Genomic DNA, 25,681 nt, shown 5'->3' on the forward strand with positions numbered 1-25,681 from the left:
TGTAAGGCCCGATGTCCTCTAGGTAGACTTTGATTGTTGATTGTCATAGTCTTCAACCAATCAGATCTTTAGTTTGACATGTTGGGCGTATTCTTTGACGTGCGACTGCTACCGAGGTACCTGCTAAGTACGTCTGCATTAAGGTGCGCTGTGATTGGTCAGTGGTCTAGCGCGTGACTAATGTGAAATTTAAGGAAGCTGGCAGAAGTTAGTTAGAGGAGTAAGAGTTCAAATTGAAAGATATGGAAGAAATTATAAAATGTTTAGGGTTTTGCATGGTGTAGTTTATTTATTTTTATGAATAGTGTTCCTGGCTGACAGCGTCGCACATTTTATGGCTGGGAATGTGTTTCATTTTAACTGAGCATCTTGCTGTTTGGAGCTACGCTACGCTAACCTGAGGACGCCATAGCACGGCAGTACACTGCGGTGCTTTTGAAAACGTTTGGAGAAACCCGAGTGGATCTACAGATCAATGAACACGTTCGCAGGGAAACGGAGCTCCACAACCGTTCGGGGCCGGCGGTCGCTGTCGATTCATCCATGAATCGAGAAGGACTTCTTACTGGAACTGAAACGATGTACTTTAAGTGAACAGCATTCGGTAAGTGACAAACTGCGTTTGTTTGTTTACATCTGCAGTAACGTTACTACTGTTCATTTGTCTATCGTGTCGTTTTTATTAATAATATTTGAATGGCTCGTGCTCTTGTGTGGTGGAATGCGTGGATCCGCTGCAGGTCTGCTGGATTGATGTGTCATGCTTTGTTGTCATATAAATATATGTGACTGGTTCTTATGACTTCGTTGTTGTCATTGTTGATTTGACTATGCATTGTCCCGTTAATGATGCAGCGTCCCGTCATGCACGGATTCATGTCTCTGCACCATAGCTGTTCAACTATAGTAGGACAGCACAGAAGGCCCAGGTATAAAATGCACGGCCCGCCACTGCTGTTACCTAATATACTAAAAAAGGTACAGTGCTATCCAGGGAAATGAGGCAAGCCTCAACTCCTTTGAGGAACTCTTCCCAAAGATAAAGGCTGAGAGAGACCGACCCAGTATCAGCAGCAACACAACATCAGATCAGGGAAAGGAGGATAACACAGTGGACCTAGAAATCATGGAGCCAGACCTGAAGCCAACAACTAGTCCATCTGGCCCCGTCCCTCCAACACCCCTCAAGCTCCTCCAACAAATAAGATAGAGCCTGTCCCTCCTGGAGCTGGATTTCACTGAGTTCAAAGAGCTCACTTTGACAGAGAGCTATGATGTATCTCCTCCAAGCTTCACACATCCAGCTGTCCCAACATTTACCCTTTCTGCTGCTGCCAAAGACAACCTCACTCCGACAAAGGCAGCTCCCACCTTCCACAGCCCCTTACCTGCCTCTCTGACCCTGACACCCAGAACCACACCCCCCCAACAGACACAGACTTACTAAAGCCCAGCACAGAGCCCAACACTGACAGAGCAGCCAAGATGCCCAGGTGGGCCTACTAATGGACTCAAATGGAAAATACTTGGACACCAAATGTCTCTTTCCTGGCCTCAACACCACAGCCAAACGCTGCCGAAATACAGGCCATGCCATGGAGCTGTCTCAGCAGCTCAGGCACCAATGACCTCCACACACTACACTGTGGCACTGGCGAGGCCATGACCAAGGTCGCTGAGGGGGCCTCCAGGGAGTTCCCTGACAGCTGGGTGATTATTTCTACCATTGTCTCCAGGACAGACACCCCTCCACATGTCATCTACCAGATCAACATGGAAATCTCAAGGAGTTGTAAACATCCACCTAGCTTACCACACCTACATCTCTATGATGGGATACACCTGAACAAGGCTGGGATCAGAACATTTGCTAAAACATTGAAGGATGTTACTCTTGATCGCAATGCCAACAGCCTCGCCCACACAACTGCTACTCCCAGGACCTACAGAGCACCCAGATACCAACAAGAAAGTTTGAGGAACCCCGTGTTACAACGCAACCCATGCAACACTCAGTCCCCATCCTATATCTGCTAATTATGCTCTCCTGAAGGTTTCAAATGACATTCTCATGTCCTCTGATGCAGGTTACTGCTCTGTGTTAGTACTTCTGGACCTCAGTTCTGCATTCGACACTGTAGACCATAACATCTTGATTATGAGGCTACGTGATTGGGTTGGCATATCTGGCATAGCATTAGACTGGTTTACATCTTACTTCGCTGACAGAAGCTTTAATGTCTCTGTGGGTGATTTTGTGTCGGTCACCTCTCCACTGTCTTTTGGTGTACCACAGGGCTCAGTTCTGGGGCCTCTGTTATTTTCCCTATATTTGTTACCTTTGGGACCGATTATAAAAAGTTATAATGTTGCCTATCATTTATATGCAGATGATATCCAACTCCATCTGTCATTCAAACCCAGTGAGGCTTTCGCTCCTGGACTGTGGCTATTGGAGAGTGGACGGCAGAAAACTGCTTACAAGTTAACGACACCAAGACGGAGGTCCTGGTTATTGCACCAGATGAGTTTGTCCTTCTGATCAAGCAGAGTATTGGTCCACTCTCCTCTGCTGCCCACTTCAACCTGCGCAATCTAGGGATTATTTTTGATCGATCCATGTCGTTTGACCCCGATGTTAAGCAGCTGTCCAGATCCTGTTTCTTCCACCTAAGAAATATCGGTTTATAGATAGGGCTGTAGATAGGGCTGGCTCAGGTTTATAGTTAGGGTTGACTCAGGTTTATAGTTAGGGCTGGCTCAGGTTTATAGTTAGGGTTGACTCAGGTTTATAGTTAGGGCTGAATCAGGTTCATAGTTAGGGCTGGCTCAGGTTTATAGTTAGGGCTGGCTCATGTTTATAGTTAGGGCTGGTTCAGGTTTATAGTTAGGGCTGGCTCAGGTTTATAGTTAGGGCTGGCTCAGGTTTATAGTTAGGGCTGGCTCAGGTTTATAGTTAGGGCTGAATCAGGTTCATACTTGGGGCTGGCTCAGGTTTATAGTTAGGGCTGGCTCAGGTTTATAGTTAGGGCTGAATCAGGTTCATAGTTAGGGCTGGCTCAGGTTTATAGTTAGGGCTGGCTCAGGTTTATAGTTAGGGCTGGTTCAGGTTTATAGTTAGGGCTGGCTCAGGTTTATAGCTAGGGCTGGCTCAGGTTTATAGCTAGGGCTGGCTCAGGTTTGCCTTGGACCAGCCCCTAGATAAGCTGCTATAGGCCTAGACTGCCGGAGGACTTCCTAGGATACACTGAGCTCCTCTCTCCTCTTCTCTCTCTCCTTCTGTATGAATTAATGTACCATTAATGCTCATTACTAACTTTGCTTCTTCCCCAGAGTCTTTGTGCTTTCTCTCCTCGCAGGTTTCCATGGGTCGTGATTATATCTGGACCCTGGTCCTGCCTCCTGCCATGGCCCTGCTGACACCCACTGCTACTATCATCATTATTATTATTAGTCACACTACTATTTCTATTACCAATACCATTAACGCATTTTACTGATTTAGCTTCTTCCTCAGAGTCTATGTGTTTTCTCGCCTCGCAGGTTTCCATGGATCGTGGTTATATATGGACCCTGGTCCTGCCTCCTGCCGTGGTCCTGCTAGTATTATTATCATTATTAGTCACATTGCTATTATTATTCCTATAGCATTGCTGCTTTTATTATCATTATTATTCTATTATATCCACTGCTACTGTTATTATTAGTAGTCATAATCTTTCCATCATTCTTCTTCTTACTACTCTCATTATATGAATCATTTCTGTCATATGCATTGAATGTGTTGTTACTCTGTTATGTTGCTCATTCTGTACACATGACATCTATCACACTTCTGTCCATCCTGATAGAGGGATCCTCCTCTGTTGCTCTCCCCAACAAGGTTTCTTCCTTTGTTTTGTCTCTGTTAAAGATTTTTTGGGGAGGAGTTTTTCCTGTACCTTTGATTTGGGATTTTGGATGATACAGAATAAATTGAATTGAATTACCTCCAAACCAACCTGACACGCTGATCAAATCTGCAGCAGCACTAAAGGCTGTCTGATGTCTGTTCAGAGTTAGTCACGTTTTCTGTTTAGCTCCACTGTTTAATATTTAAAATGAATAAATGGGGAATCAAGCTGTGGTGTTGACATCTCCGGGTGGTCCTGTTACTCTCGACATAGTACACATCCATGAAACTCCTTCTAAGTCAACTAAAAATGACATTGGGGGGACAAATACTTTGTTCGATGCTGATTGGATCGTAAAAACAAAACAAAGGGATTCCCTCCCAACTAAAATCAAGTCAAGCTGAATGAATGAAGGGAATTAAATGGAACTTTAATGAGATTTTGAAGGTTGAAATGTGAAAAAAAGAAGCTTTTTCTTGAATCTGGGTCAATTCTACCAAATGAATAATAACAGTTAATTTAAATAATTAAAATGTTCTGTCAATAGTTATTGGTCCCCAGTACAGCTGTAATCTTCCCCTCCAAGCTCTCATTGAAGCTGCTTGCAGAGAAAATATGGGTACAAGCATATCATGGATCAGCAAGCAGGTCAACATTAAATGAACACCATCACAGGTCCTAAGGTCATGGGGGAAACTAATCCCTTCTTGGAAAAAGGATTAGAAAGCTGCGAAAGAGGAGAAGGCAGAAGAGAAGTTGAGAGGCTTTTCTTTCTGTTACTGAGGTTGTTTCCAGACTAACATCAGCTCACACCAACGCTGTGAAACCAAATGTGTATGTTCAGCAAAGTCCACTTCATTTAGTCCACAGAGCCCAACTGGGACACAAAGAGTCACATGTTCCCTTATACCTCTAGCAGCGGACTTCTCACTTTTCAGTCTGAAAAGGAAATGTGTTATTGAGTAATGTTAGAGATGGAGAATGCCTTCTTCTCCTGCTATGTTTTCTTGAGATAAGGAAAGAGAAGAATTAAGTTAAATTGTTTTGCATTGTATTGTGTTCTACTGTATTGTATTGCTCTGTATTGCATTGTATGATATATAGCTGTGACAAGTTAATCTTGTTAAAACTTGGCAGCAGATAGCCTCTGGCCCCTGTCACCATCCTGATTGAGAAAATAGAAGTTGTGGACTTTTGGAGTCCACATCAACAATAAACTGGACTGGTCAAACAACACCTGTGTCCTCTTGTTCCTCCAACTTGTGCAACCAGCTGATTTTCAGAGGTCTGTAGTTGCCAGCACTCCTTCTCTGGCTGTGGTGTGCTGGGGAGGAGGCATAAAGGCTGGTGACACCAGCAAAATCAACAAGCTAAGTCAAGAAGGCCAAATATGTGTTCAGACTGGGACTGGACAGTCTGGAGGCTGAGAGATCATGTCTGAGCCATCACTCTCACCCACTCTGTGAGGATATGTGGCAACTGGGCCCCTCATTCAGTCACAGACTATGAGCTAGAAGATTATACTTTGTACGTCGTGTTGTCCCACCACTACAGAACGGCCTCTGTAGCAGACAGTGAAAAGATAGCCGTCATAGAGGGGGACACATTTAAATATGGATTTGACAGTGCACATTTTCAGACCGTCTCTCAATAACGATTTATAGTGTTTCACCACAGAAATGGTGGTGTAAGGAATGAAAAAAGAGAGCTGAGAGAGAAGTTCAAACCCTGGTTCCTCTCTCACATTCACACAGCTGGCCAATCACCACGTGAAGTGGGTGTAAATGTCTGATCCTCAGTTTGGTAAAGTTACAGAAATGGTCCGACACAGTCCCCCAGTTCAATGTCAGAAAGGTGTGCGTGTTTGTGTGTTTGTCTGTGTTCTGTAAACCTTGTCCTTTTTCAGTTGGACGATTTGACACAATGACTGTGTGCCAAGTATTTCAAGTGTAGGTTTTGTCTGAGAGGGACACAATGAAGTCAGGGCAGGTCAAACAGTTGTATTGATGCACTCGTTCTACTGGGAACCGGCTGATAGAGCATGTTGTATTTGCATCTGCATGTTCTTTACCTATAAAGGACCTTGTGGTAGTGGGCATGGTCTGTGCTCAGCTGCAGGGGAGAGATGTGTGGGAGTGGTTCAGGGAAACAGGGCCAGGGTTAATTGGCACAGCTGTAACCGGTTGCTATTAGCCCTTATCCTTTGAAGCAGTAGCAGCTGAAGCTCTGGTGACACACACAGAGAGGACAGAGAGACAGGAGCACCGGCCCGTGAAAGTTGGACTTATTTGTGGACACTGGACTGCCTGCGCTCTGGCCGGGCAGCGTGAGAGGGCACACGGCAGTGTGAATTCTTTGTGCGTGATAAAATACGTTTGTGCAACATTAACTGCTGACGACTGTGTGTGTGTTGAAGAGTCTCTGTCGTACTGGAGAGCAATTCATGTTTTGTACCTTTATAGTTTATGTGTGTGGACTTCACAATAGTTGTGCAGAACAAAATAAACATTAATAAGAAAAGGAAAGTCCTCCGTTTTGTGTCCGTCCTCCTCAAAGCCGCTAACCGTGTCTTCAGACGTCCGCTCTGTAGGTCACGCTGGACACGCCGCTCACTAATCGCTCCATTAACAGCTGCTTCCTCCGCAGAAATGCAGACTTTAACTGAACAGCTGCTAGTAAAGACAACAAGGTCAGCAACACCTGTAATGTTGAATTAACCTGATAGTCGATCGGTAATCAATGTTGTTGTTGTTTGTGATCTTCCGGGAAAGGGTCACGTGATAGGTGCGTGACGAATCAGGGAAGGAACTTCGTGGCTGCTAAGAATAATAATATTAAAATTTTATATAGCGCTTTTCTAAGTACCCAAAGACGCTTTACATAGGGCAGAGACAAACAAAACAAACAAAAAAAAAGAGAAAGACAGAGGAGCAAACAAAACAAACAAACAGAACATTTTTGGTAAAAAAAGAACCAATCAAGTAGTGAACGTGGGCGTCAACGTCATCGTTTCTAAACGTATGTGTTTACGACCGTCCACACGAAGAGGCAACTCCGAAGTTTTCAAACTCCGAAGTTTTTGGTGCTCAAAAACTCCGGCGTAGTGTGGACAGTCAGTGTAAACGTAGCAAAACATATGCGTTTAAAATGGAAACGGAGTAGTGTGGACATAGCCTCAGGCTTTGAAAACAAATAATCTTTTAAAGGGAACACCTCTTATCTTAGAGTTTGAGGTGATACTGTGTCACTGAAAATAAAAAATGTAACGAAGGAAAATAGAGTTTAATTCTGCATATTAATTTGCTTTCACTGCCAACGATGCTGGCTTACCTGTATGCTTGAAATGTGGCAAGAAATTTGCAAACAAAAAATGTAACGTTGAAAGACACTTCCAGAACAAGCACACAGCATTTGCTGAAAAGTATCACGCTGGAGATCTCAACTGCTGCAGCAACTCTTCATAAGAGTTTGATATTGTTATAACACGTAAAATAGCAATAAAATGTCAAGAATTGTCTTTATTCTTGTTCTGTAATTTCATAAATACAACAAACTATAGTTTTTGTTTATATAATATAACTATATACAAAACTTTATAAGCTGTGGTATCAAATAGATTTTGCGGCTCCAGACAAATTGTATTTGGTGGAAAGTAGGGCAAAATGGCTCTTTGGAGAGTAAAGGTTGCCGACCCCTGGACTAGGTGATCCAAACACAGAGCTGTGGGACTGCAGCTGCAGACATGTGTAGACGAGTGTAATCAATATGTGTGGTTCATTAGCTTTACAGCAACAAGACTCACACAATGTTGCAACTACTTCCTGTAAACATGGTATCCCATAGCATTGTGGGAAGTGTAGTGCAAACTCAAAACATGTTATTCACGGCTGCCTTCAGTCATGTCATCTGCACAGTGTGTATGTGTCTGCAGCTTGCTAACAATAGCCATCATGAGCTACTGGTCAAAAGTAAAGGGGTTTATGAATTCTGCTTTTCAGGAGGCAACAGTCGTTTATTCTTTACATTCACATAGTCTGGCTTTAAGGTCGACAATGTGAAACTACTTATATTAACATGTGGTTAACAGAGAGCTGCTGACACGTCAAGTTGTTCTCAGGACAGTTCTTCACCTCACAGCAACTTTTTTTTATAGAGATAGACTTAAGCACAATAAAACGCTGTAGCTCCTAGTTTCCCTGACAAGACGTTAGGGCAGGAAACAGATGGGTTACAAGATGGAGGTGCTGGATGGGAGGCCAGGGTCAACAGAAACACAAGGTGATGCTCAATATGTTAGTTTTCAGTGAACCAAGTGAAATTTGGACTTGATGGTGGTCCTGTGACAGAGGTCATGGGTTTTAAAAGTAAACACTGCAGATTGAACTGTTTCATGCTTGACACAACCTCAGTCCTGTCAGTTGAGAGATTTATGTTGGGGAAAATCTAAATGACTAATGATAAGGTGTGCTTAAAAAGCTTGGTGTCCTTATGTGTCTTTGTTGTGTGAACTTTGTTGTGGAATATTTCTTTGTAGATGCGGGATAAGAGTTGATTAAATAAACAGAGTCTGATGAATGCTCAAAGTAGTAGAGTCAATTTAATGCTTGCAAGCAGGAGAGCGGACACACAGACACGTATCTCAGTGAACTGTGCAAACCACTGTCAAAGAAGTACAAGGCACATCATGTTTTATGCATACAAAAGGTCACGCCTTTAGTTACCTCGTAAAAAGAGGGGAGTATGACCTCTTGGACATGGGTTGATTTGTTTCTGCTCCTTATCTGTTATCTCCAGGTGCGATCAACTAGGGGTCAGTTCATGCAGAAACAGGAAACAATGGTTCCCTGTTTCGTCTTTTTAGTGTGCATGTGAACATCAACACTGGAAAACAGGACCTGGGTTTTATGACCTGATTCACCTCTGTAGGAATGCAGTGTTTATCTGCATCTCGTACCTTCCCCTCAGTAGAACACCCATCTTCCAAAACATCCCAATATACTAGAATATATTTTACCATTAGGATACTTAATACATATTTTACCATTACAACTTCCTCTGACATTAAGCGCCACAGTTGTTTAGTCTAGCCGAAAGAACACTCAGCACTGATTGTAATAGTAAATAAAGTTGCAGACAGTGTCAATACTTCATGGCATCTTCCGATGATCAAAGTGACCATTGATGGCATCCTGCTAGACTTAGCAGGCTTCCTTTTATCACTCAGGAAGACCACTGTCTATTCTTCTTAAGTGTCAAGGCCTGCTGAGAGAGACCTCTCGGCAGCATATTCTGAAGTAGAAAGATAACAAAGAACTGTGGACCTTCATTGAAGACCAAATGCTCTAGTGAAGGTACAAACCCTTTGTTCTTTTGATGCCATTTATACACATAATCTGTTTCTTTTGATCATAAGGAGGACGGTTCAAGCAGAGATTTTCTCTCGACTGATACCGTTTCAGAGGAGCTTAAGTGGGATTGTGTGTTTTCTGTGTCGCGGTGTGTTTTTCATTTTGAGGAGAGCTGTCAATTCCTTGGTGAATCTCCTTCTAAATCAACCTTTAGGTAGGTGTCACCTCCTGTGACAGAATGCTATATGTACCAGTGTCTCAGAGCCAGATCTCTGAGCAGTCTCGGCACGTTGATGTATGTGTTCGACCCCGTCTCCTTCTTTGCAAAGAATAAATGTAAACAGATTAATGATTTTCCATCGGTCTTGCGTGAATTTTTCTAACAATTTATTTACGTTGAATTGTGGGACTTCTTTTGGCATTTCAACAGCTGGGAAGATATGAGCAAAGCATGACAGGGGCAGCTGAAAACACTCCAACACAGCCTGGACTGGAAGTAACAGAGTATATGAACATTAATCAATTAAGACATGCACTTCACATAAGTAGGACATCGCCATAGCCAATAAGAGCCAGATATTGCAATAACCAATGAGTGAGCAGCAGCATGAGGACATTGTTGAAGACTATGGGGCTCATGTAAATCATAAAGACTGAACCAGTCCTCTAAACTTAAAAGGTTTGATACTTACAGTATAACTGTGAAGACGCCATAAATCAATCATATCCTGACTAACGTTGGATGATAACATGGCCATGTGTAATGTGCTCAACACTGCTGCTCACTGAGTCATTAGTTTGCTAATGAGGTGCAAAGCCATTCTGCAGCTGATCATGTGTAGAGGACCTTTGTGGTCTGAATGTATTGACATATGTAGACATGCATAAACATGCCTAGAAGGCAAATCAAAAAAGCTTCAAACTTTGTAAATATTTCATTTCTATTATCTGTTAATCTGTTTAATGCTGTAATTCATTCTGAGTCTGTGTTGACTGCACAACAGCTCTTCACTAAGTTAACAGCGTGTTCTATGTTAATAAGCTGCGTATGTTTTCCTTTTAGGGACAGTGGGAACTAATCCCACTGACATGGAAAGGGCATTTCTACCCTCTGTTTTATGAAACTTAACCCAGTGTTAAGTAGAAGAGTTCATTCTAGCTGAAATTATTATTAATCAAATTTATTTAAAAGGGACCATGTACAGTTTAAAAATAAATGTCTCCATTCGATGCACTGTACCAGATTGTAGCTTAAGCTAATTTGCATCTGCAGTCCCTTGGCAGGTCAAACAAGGACAAGACAATAACACAGTAAAAGGAAAAGACATAATACAAAGATATACCATAAAAAAAACATACAAGACACTCAATACAACACTACACACAAAATAGCATTAAAGAAATTAATGTTTGTCAATGAAATCAAGTCATGAAGACCACAAGAATTGAGGTCAGTGTGTGCAGTGTTGTGCAGTTTTTAAAATACCTTTTAAGTTGGATTTAAAAGTGCTAATAGAGCTGCAGCTCCTCACACCTTCAGGCAGGGTGTTCCACTGATGTGTTGCTTTTACAGAGAAGGCAGATTGCATTCAAAGTACTCAGAAAAAGAGAAGAAACCCTTGGAACTGGTAAAGAACACCAAGCTTATTCAAAATATCCTAGAAACTGATCAGATGTATGCTTATTAGTCATGATATTGATGTTTTCTGTGGTGGATTGTTCTCATGACGGTCAGTTAACTCTTTGACCTCAGCTCTGAACCACGAGGTCTCACATCAAACTCTGTTACCTTTAGCTGACAGTTGATATAAAATAAATACTATGTAGATGTACATCAATGACACACACTATGGATCACTGACTTACACAAGCAACATCAAATCCTAAAGATTTAGACAAAACAAAACTATCTTAAATTGCATGGGCAATGTTCTTCTGTTCTGTTCTGATTTTCTTGACCTTTAGAAGAACCCAAAACACTGATATATCATTGTCTCTACAAATGTTATTGCAAACAATCCAGAAGACACAGAGTAACATGATCACCCTGCTAAAGTTGTGACAAAACAGTAGATGAGAAATTACGCTGAAGAGATTGAACGATGCAAAATGTGCTGTCGAACCAAAACTATGAGCTAGAAGAGGCAAACAAGTTCTGTAGAGATGAAGGGAACTGCATAGGTATGTGATCTGATTTTGAAATAGAAACATGAATGAATGCAGTTTTAATGAGATTACAGGACTCATTTCTATGTTTACAGAGTTTTTCACAGTGGGAGCCTTTTGGTCTGTCGTGTCTCACAGGAGAACAATCATTTTTTATGTGAACTTTTGCAGCTGCTAAATTCCTGATGCTAATAAAACCCATATTCAGCTTTTGATTGAGTTTTTATGAAAAAAAAAGGTTTTGTTCCACAATGTAAACAGTGAAAAAAAACATGCTTTTAAAGTCAATACACAATCATTCTGTAGATATGTATTTAATGTACATGATAATGTACATAGTTGAGGGGTTGTTCCACCTGCTTCCACTTTGGACCTCACAGGAACAGAAACCTTCTGTCAGATTAGAATCCAACCAGTCCACTGACCACCCTTCAGTTTACCTCAATGGACTTGACTGTCTTCACTTTTCAAACCCCACTCGAGATGGAAGCCATGAAGAGTGAGAAAGTCAGTGTGTGGCTTTGGGAAAGCCCCACAGTGCTGCTGAGTGGTGAGGTGGTGGTGAAGATGGTGTCTGTTTGGTTCCAGGGCATCGGTAAGTTACAGATGTTTCCCTCACAGCAGGCTGTGCACACCTTGATGGGAAGATACACATCATGAACAATGTTTAGCCCCACAGCACAGGTAATATGCTGTTTGGAGCAGTTGCTCAAAAAGTTATTTATATCATCACACAGCAAAAAAAGAAAGCCCTGAGAGGGAGACTAGATTGTTGTCCTCTTCATATGGCAAAGCACCAGAAACCTTCAGACTACTGCCGTACATGAACCCTGTCTCCAATTACTCTTTGAACACTCCCTTGGTTTGACTGAATTCACATATACATACAGATGTCACATTTAATTTATGACCAGTGCTGTGAACACCACAACCTCTATTCCATTTGCCTCTATTTTATTTTGTTAGGGGCAGATATAAAAACATGGCAATAAGTAATGAGTAATTGAATTCCCAACACTACCCACCTTGTTTCCTTCATGACCCATTTCAGTGCATCCTGTGGAGAGACAGTCCTCCAGGGCCACACAGCGTTTGGTCACTGACACACTGTCTCCCTCTATGTCTATCGTGTGCCGCGTGTAGCAGTATTTGGCTTCTGGAAAACATATAAAAAAATTAAGCACAAACATTTATATGTTTGTGCTTAATTTTTTAAGGGCGGGAGTAGAGCTGGGCGGTACGGCCTGAAACTTATATCACGATATAATTTTGAAGCACAGACGGTATGGGTATATTTCACGGTATATTTGTTTTTCCTAAAATATCAACATGAATGCTTTTGAAGGGGTGGAGCACTGGTGTGGCAACTGCATGCCATAATTCCAACCATTATGAAGTCAGTGTAAACAGTCAAAAATTTCTAAATTTTAAAACGGCAGCTGCACACGTGTATTAATGTGACCGGCAAAAAATACAAAATATGAAAGTGATCCGCCGGCAGCAGATCGATTGGTGCATCTCAAGGCTCTATCGGTCAGCATAGTATGATCATAATTCATATTGTAGGGCAAATTCATATCGGTTTCCTAACTATACCTTGTATACCTTCCACCCCTGAGAGCTCAACTGAGAATGCAGAATATCATTTTAACCTCTTGTTCTCTGGTCTCCACGTGTGTAGAGTGATGAACCTCCTGACTTTGCAGCCGAAATGCTGTCAAAAATGTCATTGAAAATGACCAACGCAGCCTCCAAAGCTACCAATCTGGTTGATGCCTGTGGTCGAATTTTTACATGACAGATTAGCGACATAGCAGATTTGCACAGGATTAACATCACAGAAGCCCTCTGCAATTATTACATGTTAGAAGTCCCGCAGTCGGAGGCTGCGAATATACTACAACAGTTGCTGTTGTGTTCACATAAATCAAATATCTGAAAGCCAGTGTCATTTCAACACAGAGGGCTTGAGCTTGATATATTAATATGAAGTTAAATGCAGTCAAATATACACTTATATGTCTTTACAAAAATGTTTAGTTGCAGCTTGTAGTGATTTTACATTTCATTGATGTCAAGCTCAAACACAAAATACAACTCCCATCCCTTTTCATTTGTATTACAGTAATCAGATATTGGGTTCATTATTAAAAGCTTGCTTTATTTTTGTTTAAAATTATTATGTTTTGGTCAATAAAGTCTGTGTTTAAGGCATGTTTATTTTCCCACTGAAGCCTTCTTTCAGATTTTTGTTCTCCATCTGTGCTGTGTTTAATCCAGCTGAAGACAAACTTTCAGGTTTTAGGACAAATACGTGTCAATGCTTTGACATTTTAACATTAAATCCATTAAAGGTGTGACATTTGTGACCATCAGTTGAGCCATGTTTTCATGAGCAGGGAGAAATGAAGATACCAGCTAGCAATCTAACAATGCATTTCTAAAAATATGGAGAACAAAAAGGTTTTGCAAATGAAGGAAATGCATTCAACACATTTATTAGGCCCAAGGATACACACACTGAGAAACACTCAAACTGTCTTTAAACTCCACAATACACTTTCAAAGCCAGGCTATATATTTTAACAGTGTAGTTCAGGTACAGACCCTTAACTGACTCAGTAAAGTCAGTTACAGCAATAGCTTACTAACATTAAACATCTAAAAAGGTACTGGTCACCACTGGCAAAACTGTAACCACCTGGAACCACCAGGAACCATCTGTCAATACTGTTTGGAAAAGGAATTGGATGAACCATCCGTCAATCAAACTCATCCTGAAGTCAGTCAGGAGAAGAGAGAAACCATCTTTTCCAGTGTCGTCCTTGGCTCTTCTTTCAATGAAGAAATACTCTCCAGTTGTGATAGAACGGATGCTATTGCAGCAGCTACACTAACCTCTTTAGAAGCCACCATTGTTGTTTAGAACCAACAGTCTCCTCCCTGTGTGGTCACACACACCTAAGCCCCACCCCGAGCTGCCTGTGGCTCCTCACAGGACTCTGATTGGTCTGTGATTTGGCTCCATAATAGGACACTTATGACATCATTTGAAGCCTGACAATGGATTTTGAGTGAAATGTGGTCCCTGAGATTCTCCCATGGCCTTGAGACATGGTGAGAATCCAGCTGCAGTGCAAGGTAAGAGTTTGACTGTTTATGAATTCAACTTTGAATTTTACAGAAAAATAATGTGTTTTTTCTTCCCTTAAAAGTCACATAGTCTAACTTTAAGATACAAAATGTGGCGAAGACATTACTGCGTAAATGTTGCCAGGTGAATCTTACCACGAGGGCAGTACACATCTGGTGCCCAGCGATTGCACTCAAAGTTGTCTCGTGCATCTTCACAGGTGAAGCACTTGAATCCACCAGGAAATGGAGTGGCTGGGGAAGAACATAACCATCACATCCAATGAACAAAAGCTAATCAACATTCAGCACTAAACATACTTACTTTCTTTCTTAAGAAATGGAATTCATCAAACACATGGTTTGGAGCATTGCTAGGCTTATCAAGCTTTTACTGCCCCGTATCACAGATCTTGATGTATTGCGTCCACTTGCTTCTTTACATTAATATGCAGTTACGCCACCTCTAACTTCACTTCTCATTCCGACTGAACACCATTAAGACAAGTCAAAGTAGATTGGTACATTTGGAAAAGTATACTTCTGTCACAATTCAATGTTAGACAGCAGAAAGCTAACTAATAAGATCAGAAACCTAACCGTCTAATGACTGCAGGTTTTAAGAGCCAGAAACCTCCTCAACTGATCAGGTAATGATTGAAAGATGGTCTTCACTTTGTGCTGTTGATGCGGCTTTAGAGCTCAATGTCATGAATGTACCGAAACAAGGAGGAAAGGAGATGTGTCTTAAGTAGAAATAGTTTATTTATATATATATATCTATATCTATATCTATCTCTATCTATCTATCTATCTATCTATCTATCTATCTATCTATCGAGAGAGAGAGAGAGAGCTGCAGAGACGAAACACTTTTTTCATCATTTATCATTCAGTCACGTGAGGCTGATCATTCGGGTGTCGGGTTTGATGAGTTTTATCATTTAACTTTAACCTGAAACATGGAGCCTAATCAATTAATTCCAGTGTTCAAGAGAAACCATAATCATATTCTGGGTTAATTAATAATGACGTCACAATCTGAATTTCAAAACGTACAGATGCAAATAATTCATAAATATGACAAACGCATTCTGTCGGTAGAATTCGACCCTGCGCTTATAAACGGGACACAGATGACAGTTTGTTAAAAAGGTAACAGACTACAGAGAGACACACCTCTACAGTCATGATTACTGTGTGTCTTTAGCAGTTACTATTATTTTACTAACAAGGACCACGCCAATAACAGTATGAGTTTCGAGAGGTTTATTGCATAATAGAATGATAGTTAGATTTAAGAAGCGGAAAGGGTCGAGGGATGAATAGATATAGGGTAGGAGTAGAGGGATGTAGTGTAGAGGGATGAAGGGGAGTAAGGTAGAGGGATGATAGGATGTGGGGTAGGGATGAAGAGATGAAGGGATGTGGGGTAGGGGTCGAGTTAGAGGGATGTAGGGTAGAGGGATGAAGGGATGTAGGGTAGGGATGCAGAGATGAAGGGATGTAGGGTAGGGGTCGAGGGATGTAGGGTAGGGATGAAGAAATTAAGGGATGTAAGGAAGAAGAAATGAGGACGGTTTGTAGAACGGAGGTTAGACGATCGATGGGGGACCGTTGGTGTCCAGTGGCTGGCAAGAACAGGGGGAATGGAGACTTTAGGGTGGGGGCTATCTCTTCCAAAGCTCTGGCAGTGCAGAGTCCCCAAAAGATAGCTCCATAAAGACAGATGCCGATGGGCGTTTCTGGCGTCGTTCGGTTTGGAACAAACTTATGAGAGGTACGCGGGCCCAAGATCGCAACAGGGATCGCGGGGGTGTTCGGCTGGCTGAACTAGAGCTTAAGTAGTCGCAGATGAGTTCGTACGGACTTGAGTAAGAGTCTGGTCGGGAAAGTTAGATGGGTTGAGGTGGACCGTATTGGTTGGTCTTGCGGCATTTGAGGTGATAGACGACTGTGTCGGGAGGATGGACGTGGTGTCTGATGCGTTGGCGTGTTGGGACGGATGAAGTTCAAGGCGGTGAACTCTGAGCAGCGAAAGAAGCCAGCAAGAATGTGGATTTAATGCCTTGTCCATGAAGGGGGACAGATAACCTGAGCAGAGTGTGAGGTCCGAAGTGAGGGGCAGCCGTTTAGGCGTAATTTGGCTTTACATACCTTTGAGTAGCATGGTTACGTGCGAGTGGGTAGAGGCTGGGCACGGAGCCCCTGAGGACAGTTTTGTGTTGAAGTTAATTCCACTTATGTAAACCTGTACGGTGGGGGGCTTGACCTTAAGGAGGGAAATGGATAAGTGACTGAAGTTCGTGGGGGTAAGGATGTCGAGTGACGGGAATGGAAGCCTGAAGAAGGCGCGAAAGCTTCGAAGCAGTTCCGTCCGGTGAGGTACGATGAGTGCTTGGGGGTCGACGTCAAGGATGCCATCTGTGTTTTTTTCTGAGTAGATGGCAATGGTCTTTATTGGACCGTTCATGCCTCAAAATAATGGCTACTATGACTATGGGACACGTTTCGTAGATCGCGGAAGAAGGCGTGGGGGATGAGAATTCAAGCGGCCAAGGACCGATTGTCACTGTAGAGGCCATCAAAGCTGATGGAGGGTGCTGCGTCTGTTAAAAGCTGGATGTCTTCTGGCTTGGTGATGTGTTCGTCATGGAAGAAGGAGATGCCGTTCCGGGAGGAGAGGAACTGGTGTCAGTTTAGCTCGCCATGGTTCAGCGTCTGAGCCTGAAACAAAGTGACTGGCTACGTAATTAAATACTCTTTCGTGCCAGAGGGTGGCAGTAGGTAGCACAATAATGGCCGTGGTAATAAAATTAAGTGGTGCGCGGGAGAGGTTGCGGTGACAAGACGTTTGTCCAGATTCAGGTAGCACAATTTTGGGCTGCTCTTGGACAGACGCATGGCAGAGTAATACGCATCCTTCCGAAGGAAAACGAAAAGGTACCGGTAGTCGGGTTCGGTGGTGAGGACTGTGGAGGTGCTGGTGATGTCTGCTTTAGGCCACCGGCTTCTTCGCCTGCGAGGCCGATGGGGGACGTGGCATGATTGATTCTTATGTATTTCATGGAGTAGTCCAGGCTGGGAATTAGGTGGAGCGTCTGTGAGTAGTTTGAAGAGTTTTGCTTTTCTGTCGGACTGGTGGGAATGGATATTTGCGCTGGGTGAGTGCGTGCTTCAGTCGAGAGACTGTCCACTCAGAAATACGGGATGTATGGGGGCCATCGGAGCGTTGGCGTGGAGGAGAAGGGTCGCTGAGGTTTTGGCCGTTGTTCGAGCGGCTGGATCTCGAACGGGTGGAAGAGCGGCGTTGTGGAGGGGCAATGTTCCTCGGACTCTGGATCTCCCCCTAGCTGTGGCTAAGAGTGAAACTGGTAGAGGGGGGGAGGGAGAATAAGTTGGAGGATGCTGGAATTGTCTGCTGGCAGGGCTGTGGAAATGAGACGCGTTTTTAAAATGGGATGGCAACGCTAGTGGGGGTAGGGGTGGAGGAAGAGAGGGGGGGGGGGGCATAGGCAGGAAGAAACAACTGTTGCGTCCCTGGCAAGATAACCAACCTAGAGCTGCTCCCTTAGCTGTGCCATATACCTACCTGTTCTCTGTTGTTGGAGCGGTCTGTGCAGCTGGGGTAGCCGGTATAGGTGGGAGGAGTTAGCCGAAGTTGGCCGAGGTGGGTGGAACATGGAAGGTAGAAGTAACAGAACATGAAAGGATGCCAGGATGGAGGAATGGATGTGCCTGGGTTAAACGTGGAGTTAGGGGGAAAAACATAGCAAGGAGATGTCTCTGGCGCGGGGGAGCTTGGCAGCCAGAGTCAGTATGGCATGGGACAACTTAAGGCAGGACGCAGTCGACTGCCCTTCCATGAACACGTTTAAGTCGAGGCCAACAGCAGACTGGAAGCGGCAGCCCAACTATGCTACTACACCTTCTCCTACTGAAAGCTGTATCTCTGACTCCCGCATGCAGTTTCACAGATATTGATCGTGACTTGTCTCGAAGAGGATCGGTTCATAGCCTTAGTACCGGTCTCATTACCCTAAGCGGGTACTTATTGGCCGTATTAAACTCAGGTTAAAGATTCACGATCAGAGTATACAACCTGGCCCTCTAGAGCAGGGGTGTCCAAACTTTTTTCAAAGAGGGCCAGATTTGATAATGTGAAGATGCCAAGGGCCAACAGTCCCTGCTGACATTATTTTAAACAATACAAGTTGCCTATACATACACTATTATTTAATAATTATATTTTCAATGACACAGCAGGGATAATTTCATTTTAAATATGATCTTTAAAATGTAGCATTCTGGTGTACTCTGAGAAGAAAATTAAGTGATAAGACATTTACTTTAAGCAAAAAACTAATTTATTATTCAGTTATTAATCAGTATTTCAGCTCTGGTTGAACAGCTAGATAGTTTTTTTCAATCTATTATTATTATTATTATTAACCTTTTATGTAGACAAAATCCATTGAGAACGAGGTCTCATTTTCAAAAGTTTGTCATTTAAAAACAAAGATAGCAAGAGTAGCGAGAACCATCGCCTGTACAAATAAAGTGATTAGTTTTCATTGAACCCCGTTACTGTATTGACTTCCACTGTTACTGTAAAGCTGTTAGAATTGTGGCCTATCTTCTATTTGCAAATAATATGCATTCAATCCAGTTCAATTATTTAAATTAGAATGAAGAGTAAAGTAATAGCTGTGATCTATACACACCTCTGCATTAGCAACCTGCTGAAATGAAGATACAGGCACCTTAACCCTCTCTATCATTACTTCAGGGCCCTGTTGGGACCGGAAGTACCCTGGCTGTGGTCATCACAGTGAACAGTGTCTGGGAGTGTGATGACAGGGCACGTGAGCCCTTGTTACTGTAGTTCATCTCCTTGGAGCAGAGGCAGCATTTAGCATACCCTGCCTTATCAATATTTCTAAAACACTGCGACAGCAGGAAGCTGTACTCACGTCTGTTTAGAGTAGACCTGCACCTTTATCCAGGCCCAGCTCCTTCACATCTCAGCCCTGCATCAAGCTGCGCTACACAAACAGCGTCCTCTCCCTGAAGCTCTTTGACCTCATCATCTCATCAGTATCTGGGCCTCATCATCGTGGTCTTAAAAGTTATTGTCACCACGAAATCATCCTCATTCTACTTTAAGTTAAAAAAAACAACCTGCCAGCAGATCCGCCGGTGTTCCGGTTTAACGTTAACGAGTGACCGCGTGAACTGAACCGGGCATGTTTCATCGCGTTACGTTTTTTTTCCTCCTAAATCGCGATAATGACGAATGTTAAACAAAGTTCCGCATGCAGTGGACGTTATCCTTAACCGAGCAAGTCTGAACTGTAACGGAGGGAAAGACGGTGTAGACATCTTAACGCTGATTGGCCAAGACTCGACACATCAAAGATCTTTTATTGCGAAGATCACGTCATCACCTTTTTTCCTCGTCCCAATCCAATCTAAGAAACACTGGCTGGCCAGATGACCCCCCCCCCCCCTAAAGAGAAAACATCTACGGATCACGTGGATGATATATTTTCATTCAAAACGGCTAATTTCGCTGAAAAGCAACAAGTTTGCAGGTATGCATTTGACTCGTGGGCCCGCGAAAAAGACCGCTGCTGTGTGGCCAAGTTATCTTGGCGTTGCTTCACGGTCGCACGGTCGCTCTCTGATAGCTTGTTGAAGTATTAGCATGTTTTTTCTCGTAGTGTCTCTTTACATTATATCACTTAAACAAGGCAACAGTCTCATGACAAACTAGGCAGACACAGTTGTTTCGGTTTTCGGTGAAAAAATATGAAAGCCCTCGGTATCGACTTTCCTTATTTTACTTGCCGTAGCCATGACAGTTGAAGGGTCAGAGACAATTAAAAAAAGCCAGACAGTTACAGAGTGGTGCTGCCACCATGAGGTGAAAAGAGGAATTGCATGTTGAATTTGTATGATTTATTCATTCCGTTTTGACTGTGCTGGCGGGCCATAAATAATGCATTTTAAGACAGAAGGCGCGGGCCGTATAAAATCTGACCTCGGGCCGTGATCGGCCCGCGGGCCGGACTTTGGACATGCCTGCTCTAGAGGGACTGATGTAGATGGATGGGCTTCTTCCGCCGTGTGATTAGTCATGACGTCCTCTGTTTAATATATATATATATATATATATTCAGAGTTTATCCATGTGTTTTCCCATGTTCTTACCATGTCTTCCTGTGCCTACAGTTTGGATCATCTCTCCGGTTTCCCAAGTCTGCCTGCCCTCCCATGTCCTGCCCGGTTTTCACCCTCGCCCTCCCGTCCCCGGATTCCCCGCTGTTCCTTGACAATTTTCCCTTTGTGTCCACCTCGAGTGAAACCCTTTTGTTTTCACTCAGAATTCCCTGGTTATGTCTGCTTTTGGGTCCGCCACCACACCCCGTGACAATTATGGCTTTTCTCTTTCAGGTTATTAAGTACCCGAGCGAGCCCCATTTGGGGTTCGTTCGGTTCCGAATGTCATAGAATGGACTTTTCATAAAAAAATATTATTTGCTATATACCAAATTAACGAAGAAATTCTGAGCAACTTAATCATGTAAACCATTTTACACACTGCAAACACAATTATACACCATTATACTAGATTGTACACAATATCACGTATTTCTGGCTATGAGTCGACCATTATGTCTGTCAGCAAGAGAATTCGACCACGAATCCAGAGATATCTTCCTAATTTCTCTCCGTGAAAGCATTACAGAGATACAAGCCAACAAGCACCACAACAACAAGGCCACTCAGCAGCAGAACAACCGTGAAAGTTCCTTACTTTGAGATGAATCATGAAGAAAAACGTTCAATATTCCGTTCAAAGCTAACTTGCTATGTTGCTATGCATGTCCTCTGTCCCTCTCCTCCGTTTCCTGGAGAAGGGGGGGGTCAAGCTAACGTGTGGGACCCGGGGGAAGGGGGGCGAGCTTTGGGCAAATGGAATTTTACGCACAGGGTTGGAAGGCGTTTCTTCCATTTTTTATGGGCTAAAGCAGGGGTCCCCAAACTTTTTCCTGTGAGGGCCACATCACTGAACATATCGTTTGACCTAGGGCCCGATCATGGGGGGGGGGTGTGCTACTCGCAGGTGAGCGACTGTTGCATCGTGCGTGGGGGGGGGGGGGGGGGGGGGGGGGTGCTACTCGCAGGTGAGCGACCGTTGCATCGTGCGCGCGGATCGGGGCGGAACACCGCCGTGCGCGATACAGAGAGCAGGGGAATTCTCTCGGCTCTTCTACTTCTTCTACTCTTCTACTTCTACAGGGTGCGCGCATGACAGCTCTCATCTCGTTCGCCCCCTGGTGGTTGGCTGATTAAAATTCGATTAATTGTGCAGACTGAAAAAAAATCATAATGCGTCTCTGGTATTGTTCAGGGGGCCGGACCAAATGTGGAGGCGGGCCGCATCCGGCCCGCCTCCCGTAGTTTGGGGACCACTGGGCTAAAGACTCTGTCAATCAAAACCAAGGTTCTATCCCCGCACTACTGAGACTCTAACGTGTCTAAAATGATGTCATTCTTTAAAATGGACCAATCATAGGCTGTCTGAGCTCCCAACACACACATGAAGACTGGAGCTCAGATGAGAATCATCCATGGTTTACAGCCTTAGAGAGGATTCTGGCTCTCAAAATGATGCCAAACTGCTGGATTTGGATATTTGAACAATATTATTGATCAAACAAGTGAAATATATAGTTATATAGTATATAAAAGTACAATGGAACAGCTGGAACACCTGGTTCCAAAATGATGTTTCGCCTAAATTTTCTGTACTGAAACCTCTCTAAATATTTTATTCTTTACTCTATCCAAGCCAAACATTTTTTAGAGACTCTGACCTGTTTTGCTATGATTTGGGAGAGTTTTTAGGCTAGCCAGGGCCTCATAAAAAAAATGATTAACAATAAAATTGCTTTTCTTTCAGGCGAAGCTGACAATTTTCAATTTGAGCTGTGTGCCATCTTCATTTAATATTAACCAGTAACATATACACAATATTTACCCATCTGAACAGATCTCACAAGTGTTTCTGTTTTAAAAAAAAAATAATTATTCAAATAGACCTTGTAGTTAGAGATTTACACTCTCTTGAGTATGGGTATGCAATTTTCGAGCAGAGGCCTAAAAATAGGCCTAGGGTTCAAGAGGTTACAGGGCTGTTTGGAAATGAAGAAACCCTTCAAGTAACAGTTGTAATCAAATCAATTATGGATTGTAAACATAAAATGTAGGTTCACTTAGAACAATCCAAATATATTCTATTAGAATTGTGAAGGTGTTAAACAGAACAGTATTCCAGCTAATCTGTGAGGTTGTTGGTGTAACTGACATCAACTCTGGGATTTATTGCCTCTTAATCAACAAATCACAAAGTGCAACAACAACAAAAGCAAGCCAGTGGATTTTGGATTAAACTATACTTCACTATATTTCCAAGGAGAAGAATGACTATCATGCTAATGAACCGAGAAAGCCTTACTCAAAATGACCGAACTGAGCTGAACCATGTTACTAAACTGTCTGACCTGACGGGGGTTAAAGGTCAACACTTTGAATGTAAATTATTTACAGATGCAACAAACAAATAAATACACGGGCAACAATTAGTGATGGAACACCTTCACAGCCTCTGCACTCAGACAGTTTGCACTGTTATTGTTTTGGACAGTGTGTTTGGCTAACCGCTAAGAGCTAACGGAACTTCCAGTGTACGTGCTGCTGAACCTCGCCACGACTCAACCAGACAGCTTGGTGAGTTTACCTTTGTGTTTTGGCATGATTGAAGTGTATTATATGATGTCATGGAGCACGTTGCTTTTATAACGTTACATCGCCACTTGTTTTTGGAATTTAGTATGAAGTCTGTTTGACGACGCTTTATAGCTCTTTTATTTTGAAAGTTCTACACGTCATAGTTCCATTTCTCTCTCTCCATATTATGGGTCTTAAAAAAGAAGAAGCAACGTACCGCACCATGAGTAATTACTGAGGAAGTCACATTTGGTAAATTGAATTGCTAATTCTTTGCATCTCTCTGTGAGGAGGAGCTATGACACTGTGGCAGATGCTAGCACACAGTATCTCTCCTGAACTGGCCTCTTTCTTTTTTTTTCATAGTATTCCTAGTTCAACTTGTGCCAAAGGAACATTTGTATTGAAGCCAGGTGAAACATAAAACAGTTAATGTAAATATATAAATACTACATTAGCTCTAAACAAAGAGCTAATATTCTGTCTTCATCATGGTTTCAGTGGAGAGCAGGTCAAAAAAGGTGTTTTGTGTGCATGTCAAAGGTCTCGGGGCTGAAGTTAACATTTGCTTCACTAAAAACAGCAATATAACTGAATAAGAAGAACAAACAGCATGTAGCCCTCTACAGAAAAGGAATACATTACATCACTTCAGCTATATGGTTAAGTGATGACTTGTCATTCAGAGAGGTGTGTGTTCTTTAGGGCTTTATTTAGACATGACGGGACATTTATGGAAAGACAGAATGTTTTCAGTATTTTTCACCTGGTCCACAGAGGGAGCAGAAAAAATAACTGATCGTTTTTAACAGTGATGAAGTGAAGAAAGTAAAGTGTTCAGTCTTCTGCTTTCCTGTGTTTGCTCACTTTGACTCACATGATCTAATGATCTGTTTCCAATCCGAGGGGCTGGAACATTTCATCCTCATTTACCAGTGGGTGAATATGGCCACATCATGGAGATAAAGACATGTATCATAGTTAAGAGCTTTGGCATGAACAGCAAACGTATTCAATCAAAACTCTACTTCAATATTTTCCAGTCTTGTGCATTGGATTTGCAGATTTTTTAAGCTTAATTGGAAAATCTCAATCTTGTCATCTAGAGCAATTTAGCCTGGATCTAAAGTGAGTATTAACGAGTGTGAATGTGTAAGGCACACGCACTTCAACTCATTAACTTGCTGCTTACACTAGATAAGACTATGGGTGAAGAAGGTCTGAGCCAGGATCAGTGGAACAATGACTGGTTTACACTCATGTTTATTTAGTGCTTTTCAAGCAGTACTTTTATTACAGCTCACAAGAACTGAAGGCTGACTTCAGCATTGTATACAAGTCTCAGTTTCTATTGGAACCCTTGGTTCAATTTGCTGGCATTTCAATTGAAATCATTTAACTCAATTAACAAAGATGGGTCTTAAAACGAATTATCTATGATACAGTAACAGTGGAAAACTGGAAAACTGGGTGAAAAGCTGAATGTATTTTAAATGTCAGAAACTGTCTCTATTATCTCATGCAGTGTTGAGGACGCTATGTCTATTGGACATTGATGGCCACATTTAAACATACATGCTATAGCTCTATACCCAAACACCCAGACTTTCTGCCAGTCACTAGCTACTGAAGTGGCATTACCTGACTTCCTGAAGATCACCTGTTAGCCAGCAGTAACTTATTGACGCTGTCTCACAAAATCAACATGAACACAAACAGCTGCATCGTGTGGCTATATTAGACAGAGGACTAACAGCAGTGTAGTAGAACAACAAAAGAAAAGTGTTTGAAAGTAGACCCTTACTTGAGGGGTGGAGGTGTATGATATCTTGTTCAGTGAAGTCTCTGTTGTGGGCGGTGTTCACAAGGTCTGGGATGACAGTCAGCAGTAGGACCCAGGCCACTGCAGGCCAGAGCTCCATTGCTGGTTGCTATGGTTTTACACATGCAGCTTTCTGATCGTTGAAGGTCAACCAAATACCTGTGAAGTAAAACATAAAAACAAGGATCGTTAGGCCATGGTTGCGTAGTGCACGGCTGTAGAGTATACGCTCTTTGAATCAATCAATTATTGCATAATCACACAACATGCTGTGGTGTATCTGGTCACTGCTGTGGTGTTTTTGCTCTGGGACTCTTTTGTCTCTCGATTCAGCCATCAGGCTATTGTTGCTCATGGCACTGCCCAAAGTATAAATGACTAGTTTTGTGTCACATGTTATAACAGATAAAGCCTACACTGTCACGGGGCATGGTGGAGGACTCAAGCGCAGACCAGGCAGAGTAGTGTGAAAAGGGTATATTTAATGAACAAAACAATCCAATAGCAGACCATACAGGAATCGG

The 25,681-nt window shown here is 42.7% G+C and overlaps 1 protein-coding gene across 1 annotated transcript; it reads right to left on the reverse strand.

Annotated features, from left to right (window-relative positions):
• Positions 1 to 11,874: 11,874 nt before the first annotated feature.
• On the reverse strand, positions 11,875 to 25,257 carry lypd6 (LY6/PLAUR domain containing 6; the record flags this gene model as incomplete). Its single annotated transcript, XM_079170208.1, has 4 exons — positions 11,875 to 12,042; positions 12,433 to 12,563; positions 14,696 to 14,794; positions 25,140 to 25,257. 4 exons carry the CDS (start codon positions 25,255 to 25,257, stop codon positions 11,875 to 11,877), a joined length of 516 nt encoding a protein of 171 aa, XP_079026334.1.
• Positions 25,258 to 25,681: the final 424 nt, after the last annotated feature.

Source organism: Pholis gunnellus (genome assembly GCF_910591455.1).
Source record: "Pholis gunnellus genome assembly, chromosome: 12".
Classification (NCBI taxonomy): Eukaryota; Metazoa; Chordata; class Actinopteri; order Perciformes; family Pholidae; genus Pholis; species Pholis gunnellus.